The sequence below is a fragment of the Glycine soja genome, chromosome 12, assembly GCF_004193775.1.
Source record: "Glycine soja cultivar W05 chromosome 12, ASM419377v2, whole genome shotgun sequence".
Lineage (NCBI taxonomy): Eukaryota > Viridiplantae > Streptophyta > Magnoliopsida > Fabales > Fabaceae > Glycine > Glycine soja.
The window spans coordinates 22,860,074-22,872,319 of NC_041013.1; the positions used below are offsets into that span (position 1 = coordinate 22,860,074).

Sequence of the window (12,246 nt, forward strand, 5' to 3'; positions counted from 1 at the left end):
ATATTTTAATGTTGATTATGTTTACAAATGAAGAGTTATGTTACATTTCTATTGCAAATAACCATTACTCGCGCAATAACTTCTATTGGTTTCCATCTTTCTTATACTTTCAAACCTTCTTCATCTTTTCCCATAATATGCTCAAGCACATGATTTTTTTTCATCTTCTTTGTGTTTTTTAAAATTTATTGACTTTTTCTATGTGTTTCTATCTCTGCTTCATATATGTGTTGCTTTTTTTTAGACAAAAAAAAAAAAGAAAAATCTCTTGCATTAATAGGATATTTTGCAAGACCTAATGAAATTATTTTTGCAAACCTATAAATGCTAATTTGTTCCCATTTTATCATGATAATATTCACATCTTATTTTATTATTTTTTATTATAATTCATTTTTTATTTCTCAATTGGAGCTTAATAATATCACATTATAGAGAAAATCTTGTGTCAAGATATCAAGGAGTTTTGTGTTTGATCATATTTTGTACAAAACATATTAGAGAGTTTCACAAGTCCAAGCTTTTTCACAAGTCTCAAGGAGCTTTGGTTGTTGACGAGGTCATCGAACTCGTTGATGATTAGGGTTATGTCCGAGGAGAAGTGCAAGAACATGTTATGGATGCCATTGGTGATGTAGGAACGGATCTCCATCGGGAGGAGGTCGCTTGCCATGGAGTGAACCACCATTGAGATGGCAGCCACCGAGGCCATTGTCGAGAGCATCGTCTTCACAGTGGCAGGTTGGACTCTATCATGGAGAAGGTAAAGAAGGACATTCTGATTTTTTGTTTGTTCTCTTTGGGAGTTTGGGAAGGGAAAACAGTGGTGACGCAAATCGAAAGTGGTGGTATTGGTTATTTATAATGGTGATTTTGGAAGTATATACGTTTGGGAATGAATGCAATTTTTTCTACCAGCGAGGTGCCGGCGTTGAGGTCATTTTCTATGGACCTAACTAATTATTTTTTGTCTGTCTCTCATCAATTTTTGTTGTTTTTGCTCTGTTTAATTCGTTTGTTGAGTTCACCCTTTGATTTGATGGACTTTTCAAAGTTATGAAAATTAAAATGGTGCCTACCTAATAGGTGAATGATACCATGGCAACGTTAGCTAGAGCAGAATACTGGGACAATGATGTTGTGGTTGCTGTCATTTTGGGTACTGGAAGCAATGCTTGCTATGTTGAGCATATCAATGCCATTCCTAAGTTGCAGGGCTACGTCTCTTCTTCTAGGAAAATGGTTAGTAAACACTTACACACCTTCATTCATTTCTTCATATCTTGTTCTAATGCTATAGATGAACTACTAGATCATCTTAATATGCGAAAAGCATTCCTTGATTCAGATCATTAGCATTGAGTGGGGTGCTTTCTCAAATGGTCTCCCTTTAACCAAGTTCGATAGGGAAATGGATGCTACTAGCATCAATCCGGGTGAGCAGGTATATTTTGGTATCAATATTCTCCATAGTTTTATTTGTTCTAGCATAGTAGCAAGCAAAAGAATCACTCTTCATATTTTGGTAACAACAATTTGTCAAACTTGTGATGTATGTTGGGCTAGACAGTATGATTAATTCTTTAGCATTTATTTTTTTCTCTTTTTATACAATTAATTTCTTTGTTGGTCTTGCAATAATTATATGGCACTTACAATTTCTCCCTTGATTACTTTTCAGAGGCCCAACCAAAAAGGATTCTTGAGGTGAAGAATATTCTTGGTTTGACCAAACAACATGTTGCTAGTCATTTGCAGGTTGGTTTCTACATGCATTTATAATTTAGAATAATTGAGTATTCGTAAGCATATTGTTCCCGTCAATCGCACTAAAAACCTTCCAAACCTGAAAATTGTCTTCGGTCTAAATGGAAGATTAATGGCAATAACATTAGGACATGCATTGGAGTCATGATAGGTACTGTCTTTGTACATATGGATATTGCGGATTATATTACCCTCTCATGTATCCCTTGTTTCATTTCTTAAACTGGTCACAATATAATGTGTTTTCCAATCAAACTTCTTCCCTTGTTAATCTCATTTTAGTGGTTCTACTTCTATTGGGATAAAGCATGTTATTTTGTAAAACAAGTTTAACATTATGTTGCATAGGCCTTTTGTGCCTGCTTGTTAATTCGTTTTTGTTTCCTCTCTTTTCTTTTCCTTCTTTTGGGAACAAGGAACTTGCTAATATCAACTTTTTGTGCTATATTTGCAACTTGGCTAGGTGACTTGTAAATAATTCTCAAACTCTACTCTGCACTATGATACTGCTTTGACATTGATGGTTGGGATTGGTTAATTTTGTATTGGTGAATTATTCTTGTTTCCATTTTTCAGTGGCACACTTGGTTGCTCCAGTCACTGCAAAAGATGTAAGTATGGATAACTATGTTGGTGATTTGTTTCAATGTCTATTTACATAAATAACATATGGCGTTATCAACTCTTTTCAACACCTCTTTGATGAGTTTATCTGGGAGTTTGTTTTAACAAGGTCACATAAGAACATAATGTATATATTGTTATTGTATGTAAAGTGTAAACTCAATCAATACATATAATGGTATAGTAAATCTTGGTTGTTGTGAGGAGAGAATACATGAGCAACACTTTTGCTTCCTTTTATTTGTGTGTGAGATATTGTAGTGAAGTTGCTAGCTTTTGTAAGCCAATGATGACTAGGAAAGGTTGTTGTCAATGTCTCTTTGATAGTTGAAATGACACAAATTGATCCAAATCCTTATAAATACTATACATCCAAGTCATAGTGGAAAGGTTGTTGTCAACGGTCTTAGAATCCTCATTTTGTTTGCTTTTTTTTTTTTTATAAAAAAACATTTTAAGACGATTTTTTAAATAATCGTCTTAGAAGCATCCATCTTTTTTTTTTCAGAAAACAATTTTTAAGACAATTCTTGACAAAACTGTCTTAAAAATTTATCTTCTAAGACAATTTGAGAACGACTTTCTACGATGGTGGCTTCAAAAATGATTAAAAATCGTCATAAGAAATCCCTTCGAACTGTCCTGAAAAGCATTTTTTTTAGTAGTCTCTCTTCTTTTTTTCTTTTTTATCCATAAGAACAAAATATTTTTTCTAGTCTATTCCTATCTTACTTTTATCTTTCACATATTCTCTTTTGATTTCTTTCCTCTTTATTTTACTTTTAGTTCAAACAAAGTATAAAAGTTAACTATTTTGTGTTAAGGGATGAAAAAAAAGTAAGAATTTCTAGATTTATCCTTTATTTGTTTAAGAGGAAAAAATAAAGAAAAAATATAATTTGAATTGAAAAAAATAAGAAAAAGAAGAAAGAAAATTTTGAATATTTTCATTATCCAAACACACGTATGAAATAAGCCAAGAATTCTATGAAGACAAGAATTGTTGATTGCAATTTGCAATAGAATATGGTTGTGAAGCTTCTTTAGCTTCTTGACATGAAACAATGTATATCTCTCTAAACTTGCTCGACACATCACAAGAAAGCAAAACTTCGAAAAGCTTTGACCATAAGAATTAAATTGATAAAGATTACTTTTTAAGGACTAAATTGATAAAAGATGTACTAACAAAAATATGATAAAAGATGTATATAGTGATAAAAATAAGGCCTTTTAAATTTAATTTTGAGAATTTAATTTTGCCTGCCGCATATTTTATCCAATTTGTTTCGTTTCTCACCAAGTACTCAGCAAACTTGTTATAAAACATCTGCAAAGAACCTAAAACATTAACACAAGGAGCCTCGTATGCAGAAATGCTTTTTGAATGGGAAAATATATGTTTAAGATTTTAGAGAGTTTCTTCTAAATTATAAAAGTGACTCATGATATTTTATAAGTTCTTTTTTAACTTTTTTCTATATATTTAGTGAACAAACTTGCCAAAACAAAATTTTTATTAACTTCTTTCAATAAATTTCGCTGAGACATACTAAATCATTTCTTATTTAACAAAAGCTCGAGTTAAGTAGTTTTATCGCAGAAAGAAAAACAGTTTAAGTAGTTTATGTGTCATGATACTAAACAAAAATGCAACTAAAGTAGTTTATCTACATCCCAATAACAACTTTACATAACTCAAAAGGACTTTTTTTTTAATGCTAATCTACCAATTGCACACTTTATGTCTTTACATCCATACTTTGATGAACACATCAAAATGAAAAACGCCTTAGTTAAGAATACACAAGTTCCAATACAAATTGATTCAAAGGAGGGAGGGGAGAGAACATTTTTCCATGATCACGTTTGAGGCCAGGTTACTCTAAGAATTCTTCTTCACCCAGCCTCTTACAAACCGCTCCATCTGGCTTATAGGAAATTTGGCTTCAGAGCAGGAACATAAACTTTCATATAGTTATTACATGCATGCAATAGTTAATCATAAAATAACAAGACCAATATCAACATAATCATAATATATGCCAAAGTCTACTATCTACATAATGGTACAACCTACAGTAGATCCCTAACAGCATGAACATTCAGAGCTGCACATAAGTGCCTATACAGTCTGAAATGAAATGTCCTCAAAATAAGAGAAGACACAACATGATGCAACATAGGAGGAAAATAGATAGTCTGTTCAGAGACTTGTCAATCTGCATTTCCTGCCTTCTCATCCTAGAACTTCCACTTCCATTAAGAGGGTTTGCAAACAAATTTGCATCTGAGATCCCAAAAATCCTTGTCAAGACCATCTCCCCAAACATATCAATCACAGTATTAAAGAAACTAGTCATAGAAGCACCTCCAAGATAAGGTAATCCATTGGTACCATAACTTCCATAAAACTGCTGATAATGAAATGGTCTTGATTGTGTCTGGAAATAACTTGGATGCAGTTGCTGACTAGGATGCGAAATCCGCGAGCGAGGAGAAGTTAACATAGCATTCAAGCTGCAAGGAGGTTGCCTGTGAGGTATTCCCAGGCTCATCTGAAGTTTCTTGGCATTGGATTCCGAGTTCGATGTTCCGCAGCCATAGAGGGGGACTACTGAAGTGTGAGAGATCTCTGATTTACAAACTGGGCATGTCTGCTGCTGGTACGGTTCAACAGAGGAGCTTTGGACATCAAGCCACTTGTATATGCATGGCCAGCAGTAAAGGTGGCCACAGAGAGTGACCACAGGGTCATGTGCTGATTCCATGCAAATGTTGCAATCAAAGCAATCATATTCACTAGTAGAGATTGTTGGCTCTGCTGAAATGGATTTTGATTTTTGCTTTAGTGAGACCTCCCCATTGGAGTCAAAGTATTTAGATTCCATGGAATTTTCTTCCCCAATTTACACCCTATTAAAGATTTCAAAAGTGTTAGAAAGATGTAATTGTGTTAAACAGAATAGATCTAGAAGTATAACAAGTGAGATCAGAGATCCAAATGAGAACTAAAACTAAAGAAAGATTCCTATTGATAATTTACGCCCAATGAGCATGTCAAAAAAGCTCTTTAATATTTGCAGGCAGATCCAAATGTTTGCATTTAACCTAGAAATTTATGATACTGTTCCAATTTGAAGTAACAACTGGGGATCACAAATCATATCTATTCACTCAGATGTGCCAAAGGTTTCTTCAAAACAAAAGTCACATACAAGTTTACAGATTTGGGTTATGCAGCAATGCATTCACAATATTAATTTCTTAAGAAATGATCATTTCTATGCATAGGATAGTATGCTAAAGAAACAAATTAATTTTGGAATTTCATCGTGGTAATCCACAGAACAAATTGACGTATTCATAGATCCTAGCACAACAACTTGAAAGAGCAAGTCTCTCATTTTGGAATAAACAAAATATCTAGATCGAAGAAATACCATTTACAAACAACTTTTAGTAAAGAACTTGCAAGAGACATAACTCTGTCAATAAAAACCTCTTTTCTTTTCCTTATGAAAATGAAAACAATGATTTAAGAAAGGAAAAACTAAACACAAATTTGGCTATTTCACGATTATTCATTACCACTTCCCAGTTTCCTATCCCAGAAACCCAAATTGAACAAAAACAAATGCAGATTCAATCCTCAAATACAGAGAACATTAAAGGAAACCTTAAAACGCCACCCCAGATGAAAATTCAATGCATGCAAACCATTTTAGAGGAACATCAAGAAACAAAAGCAAATACCCATGTGAAAAAAATCCAATTTTCATTCCAAAAAACATAACAAAAACGAAAATTCTCATTATTACACATCACAGCAAGAACGACAACAACGACAAACCAATAGATAAGAAAAAACGCACCTTTTACAAACTAAGGAAAATTCAAGTGCAAATGAAGAACGCAATGGATAAAAGGAAACAAGAGAAGAAGAAAAAAAGTGGTTTCAAAGGGAAAGAGAATTGTAATAGAAGAGAAAATGATTATGAGGGAAACAATGGACGAGAGTGAAATGTGGAAGAAGAAGATTGTGTTGCGGGAAAGAATGAGTGGGAATGTGGTGGTACCATGTATATATTTAATGTGTTTATACTAACCATTAATCGATAGAAATAAATGGCTTTGTTTGTTTCTGTTAATTAGTTTTTGTAACAGAAAAACAAATATCAAATATCTTCTAAATTGTAATGCCATTATATATATATATATATATATATATATATAATATAACGCCATTTTTTTGTAATGGCATACAAAATCAAAATCTAAAAACTTCTAAAAAAACCAAAATAGTATATGCTGTAAAAGATAAATATCTTCTATTAGTATCATGTTTATATAAGATAGGATAGGATTTAAGTTGAACACTGTGAGTGTTATTATAAATTTTTTAACATTTATATATTATTGAATATTTATGAATGAAAAAAAAATATTTTCTTCTAAATATTTAATATAATTTTATTTGATTTGAATCAAATTATTATTATTATAATTATTTTTTTCTATATTTTCATTACAAATGTATAATTAAAAGTTTGAATTTGAGATTATTAATAACACACTATTTTAAAATAATTAATATTTTAGTATTTTAAAAATCATATTAATTGATGTTTAGAATTTTTAAAGAGACATTTTCTTGTTATGTTTGTTTGAAAAATTAATTTCTTGTCCTAAATTTGTATAAGGTTGGTGTATTTCTTATTATAAATAATAAAATAAAAAGGAAAAAAAGTAAATAAAAAAGTTGGATAAAGAAAATCTTAACTAGTGAAAGATTAATACTATTATGTTTGATAAAACCAACTAATAAGTTGGTTAAAATCTTATAAGTTATGTATGTGTTTAATAAGTTATTTTAATTAATTTTTAATTTTTTTTATTAGCTGAAAAATTTGTTTAACTATCATAAATAAGTTTTTTTAAATAGTTTTTTTTTAAACATTACTTAAAGTAGTATTTTTAAAAATGGTAGCTTTTAGCTTTGTATATTTTATTCTTTTTTATCCTTAAAATATTTATTAAATTTTCTTATTATTCTTTTTACATAAAATAAATATTTTTTTCCAAATTCCTCCTACACATTTTTATAATATATCATTTATTTTAACCATTGTACTATTTAATTTATTAATTAAATATTTAATTTATTACATTAGATTTATTTTATTTTCTATTTCTTTTTAAATAATTTTATATTAGATGATTGATTTTAACTATTGGACTAATTAAGATGCTAAAAGTATAATATTTACTTAGATGTATTTTTTTACATTATTTTAAACTTAATTGAAAATATTTTAAGATATAGCATAACATTAATAGTAGAAACATAATATGAAAAGAATGTAATAATTGAAACTAAAAATGTAACGAAAATAAAAAAATTACAAGAGTTTAAAATTAATTATATAAAACTAAAATTATAACACCTCAAAAATATTTTATCTATAAAAAAAATTCAAATTTATATAAAAATATAATATAAATATGTCCATTTTTGTTATTTTATGTTTTTTAGTTATTTTAACATATATTTTACTAAATATTTATGATTTAATAAGCCAGTTAAAAAGTTTCCAGCTTTCAGCTACCAATTAATTTTTTAACTTACAACTAATTTTTTAGCTTTCTTGCTAACTTTTTAGCTATAGGTTTGCCAAACCTATAGCCTCTAGGAGCTAAGAAAATTGGAAGCTAGTTGAAAGCTTATAAGCTAATTAGTTTAATCCAAAGTGTTTAGTAAGACTAGCTAATAAGTTAACTTATAAATGTTAAGGCTATATTCAAAAAGTTAGTTGATAGGTAGAAGCTAAAAAACCAATTTATTAAATTATAAGTGTTCAGTAAAACTAATTCTTGAAGTAACTAAAAAGTGTAACTAGAAAAATGGATAAATATATTAAAGATAGAAATGAAAGAAAATACAAAAAATTAAAAGTTTATGTTTTAAAAAACACTACTTCAAGTAACATTTCAAAAAATGTCAAAAGTTATTAAGAAAGTTTGTTTACCGAATCGTCAAACAAACTTTTAAACAAGTTTTTTAGCTGGTAAAAAATGCTAGAAAGTAGAAACTAGCTGAATGTCTTGCTGAACATGGTCTAAATAACATAAAAAGACATTTAATATTTCTAATATTTAAATTTTATTTCTAATAACTTATCATCTTAAAAGTAGCACATATTTTTAAATTTTACTAATTGAATAGATAAAAATTATGCAAGGAATCAAATTAAGTCATATAATTATAAAAAATAATAATTCAATAAATAATTGTAAAGTTAATATGATTGAAATATTTCTTACCTTAAGAAATGGTGTTACAATCACAATTGAAGAGTTGATTATCATGTGCGTATAAGAACGTAAAATTAAATATAAGGATTTTTTAAAAAAAAAACAAAAAAAAAAGATAAGAGAATTTTTAAATTGAATGAAAGAATAAATTTTTTTTAATAAAATAGTAAGGATAAAAGTGAGAAAAATAAAATAAAAAAGCTAATGCTTATATGTCATCTTATTTTCCTTAAACTTTTAAAATAAGTCTATGTATCAAACAAACTCAAGTCAAAGTAACTTATAAGATACTCAAGAGAGCTTATAAGTTCATTAAGAGTCTTACTAAACATTAATTTATTATATTTTATCATGAGAAAGTCTTTTATCACGTTAAGTTGTTGATCCGAGTGATATTAGACTCATTTTTTTTAAGTATGGTGTCAAATTTATTTATATATTTTTTAAAAAATTAAATTATTATTTTTAAAAATCATGATAAATTTATATTAAATTTTCCCTTTTTAATGAAGTATAAATTTTTATATTAAATTTATGTTCCCTAGCTGTAATTTTTATGAATAAATTCAGATAAAATCACTGGAAATGACATGTTCTCTCTCCAAATGTTTAAGATTTGTCATTTTCTAATTTGAAAACTTTAACTGCCGCTGGTATCCTGGTATTGACACAAGGTTTCGCGCAACACTGCGTGTGTGACTGACTTCTTATCCGTCGACAGGAGATTCTACGTACATATATCTTTTTTCATATTAAAATTTAAAGTAAACTTTCAAAGTATTTTTTTACATAACTTTCTTTCAAAGTGTTTAAATACTAGTATTTAATTTAATTTCTTTATCATGATATTTTAAATTTTATTTAAAACTTCATTTTTTTAATTATACATATATTTTATACATCAATATGTACTGTTTAAAACTTAATTTTTCAATACATGAAACTTTTATAATTTATTTTTCTTTAATTCTATCTAAATTTCAAAATAACAACAAGAATTAACATATCCTTGATGCCTAACATTAAAAGCAGTGAGACTGATCTGAAACTGAAACTGAAACGTGCACGTAGTCGCCACAGGTTTTTCTATTCTATCGGTGCCTAAACAAAGTCAATCAATGGGTTCAAAACCATATGCAATCTTTGAAGAAATTTTAGGCAGTGTCCAACTTCCACCCCTTCAATCTTTTGAACTTATTACATGTGCACACCCTCTCCATTCATGAATCCTACATAAACCTCCCTCAATTTTAGAATTCCATTGCATGCGCACTCCTTCCGTTAGTAACGGTGTTAGTTTTGTTAACTTAAGTGGGCCCATTCGAGGCACATGGATTGTTTAATGAACTTTTTGGACAAAATTGCCATCATCTTCTTCCCAGCATACATTAAAAATGATTTTGCAAATTTGCTAATCAAATCTATAACTAAAGAGAAGTCTCGGGAAAAATCGATTGTGCCCATACCTAAAATGCTGTCACGTGACACTTTGGGTGGTTTTTTTTGGTCATTTTGTCTTTTCATTTTTTTCACATTTTTCAACTGTTACCGCCACGTGTCATTCTCTAATTGACGGATTTCAACTTTCCATTAAATTTCGTTTAATAATCTGGCTCAAATCCTGAATCTTCTCTTCCTTCATTTATCTCTTTCTCTTGCTCATTACTCTCTCTCTTCGTTAATCTTTTCTTTCTCCGGCTTTCATCCATTTTCTGTTTTCATTATTTTGATATTGTAATTCTATTTTCGTAAATAAATAGGTGTGGTTGTTGTTCTCAGCAAGTGTGTTACATCTTCGGCGGGCGCAATGGAGCAAGAGAATCGCAATATCAAAGGAGTGAGTTTGCTTCAAAAATTGCAATGTGTTGTGCGTGTTACATTTTCTGTTTTTGATACAGTTCTCTTTTCATCTTCATTCTATTTTTTGCGATTTTGGTTAGGGTTCTTTTTCTTTTTGTGGTTTGATTTTTGGGGCAGACTGCAGTAACAACGGCGGTGCTGAAGGTGACGGCACTTTGCCCATGCAAGGGTTGCAACAATAGGATTCACAGGGCGGTGTTGAAGAATAAAAATGTCTTTTTTTTTTATCTATTTATTGATTTGACATTATTTTTTGTTTGTGCTTTATTATTGACGTGTGTTGAAATGGTGTGGCGTAGGAGTTAATGACGTGGGTATAGATAGAGAGAGGGGGATGGTGATGGTGAAGGGCACGATGGATGTGGCAGCTTTGGCAAAGAAGTTGTCAGAGAAGTTAAGAGGAAGATAGAGGTTCTTCTATTTTGATTTAATTTAAATGGTGTTTATGTTTTTTTTGTCTGATTTTTCGTGGTTTGATTTTTGGGACAAACTACAGTTACAACAGCGGTGCTGAAGGTGACAGCGCTTTGCCCATGCAAGGATTGTAACAATAGGATTCACAAGGCGGTGTTGGAGAATAAAGGTGATTGCGCTTTGCTCATGAAGTTGAGAATAAGAATACAAAGTTGCGTATTCTACTAGGACACCTTTCTGTTCTTGGTGGTTTATGTAAATATTATGTTGTCTGTATTAAATGCTTTTAAACATCTTCACAGGTACTTGAGATTCAACATTTATACCCCTAAATTTCAATTTTTTAAAACAAGTGCAGAAAATAAATTGTTGCTTTGTTGAATGGGGCGAAAAAATGAAGTTTTAAACAAGCGCATGTCTTCTTTCTACTCTCTCTTAGTTTGTGTTATTTTTTTGTTTTGTTTAATTATCATTATTATTATTATTATTATCATTATTATTATTATTATTATTATTATTATTATTATTATTATTATTATTATTATTATTATTATTATTATTATTATGTAGGCGTTGTTCTTCTATAGTTTCTTTGTTTGTTTTCTAATCAGAAGCCGAGAAAATATTTCAAGATTCCACTTCTATTGTATGTTTGGTTTCTTTGGGTTCCTTTAAAAAAGGATGCACTTTGGGAAGTGATTCATCTTTTGTAGATATTAAGAAATCAAAATTTTAGTTGCTTATATTTTTCTTACTCATAGGAATGTGTTTATGCTTATATTTTGGTTTTGTTTCATTATTATTATTATTATTATTATTATTATTATTATTATTATTATTATTATTATCTAGATTGTTCTTCTATAGTTTCTTTGTTTATTTTCTAATAAGAAAATAAATAAAAAGGATTAGGGAAGAAAGCATTGACTATAGTTTTTCAACCTCAAGCTATTTTCGGATTCGTCCTATGAATCGCTATACGGTTACTATTTCTGGTGTACGTAGAATTTTTATCCTAAAAAAAATACTATGCATGCTAAATCATGAAAAACAGTCATGTGGTTTGGCTGTTGAAGATTTAGCATGAATTTGTATTATTGTCATATTCTTTTGAATTCATGTGGTTGGGATTGTTTGTATTGTGTAGGTCATGTGGAAGTTATACTAACGGTTGCCTTCAGTCCTAATGGGCAACAACGGGTAGTATATTCTAATTAAATACTAGATATTTTGTCCATTTCATTCTTTTCCTATCTGAATTATGTA

The 12,246-nt window shown here is 29.5% G+C and overlaps 2 protein-coding genes across 4 annotated transcripts; one reads left to right on the plus strand and one right to left on the minus strand.

The window, feature by feature from the left end:
• Positions 1-416: 416 nt before the first annotated feature.
• On the plus strand, positions 417-4,972 carry LOC114378512 (hexokinase-2, chloroplastic-like). Of its 3 annotated transcripts, none has more exons than XM_028337111.1 (6): positions 417-763; positions 1,087-1,242; positions 1,313-1,444; positions 1,684-1,758; positions 2,344-2,378; positions 4,857-4,972. In XM_028337111.1, the coding sequence occupies exons 1-6, from the start codon at positions 755-757 to the stop codon at positions 4,861-4,863; spliced, it is 414 nt and encodes a 137-aa protein (XP_028192912.1). In that variant the 5' UTR covers positions 417-754; the 3' UTR covers positions 4,864-4,972. The 3 variants fall into 3 exon arrangements, with proteins under 3 accessions (XP_028192912.1, XP_028192910.1, XP_028192911.1); XM_028337109.1 differs by having other exon boundaries at positions 427-936; XM_028337110.1 differs by having other exon boundaries at positions 433-936; positions 1,349-1,444.
• On the minus strand, positions 4,110-6,464 carry LOC114378511 (E3 ubiquitin-protein ligase RMA3-like). The gene is made up of 2 exons (XM_028337108.1): positions 6,267-6,464; positions 4,110-5,307 (listed from the first exon to the last, which is right to left on the minus strand). Exon 2 carries the CDS (start codon positions 5,280-5,282, stop codon positions 4,542-4,544), a length of 741 nt encoding a protein of 246 aa, XP_028192909.1. The 5' UTR covers positions 5,283-5,307; positions 6,267-6,464; the 3' UTR covers positions 4,110-4,541.
• Positions 6,465-12,246: the final 5,782 nt, after the last annotated feature.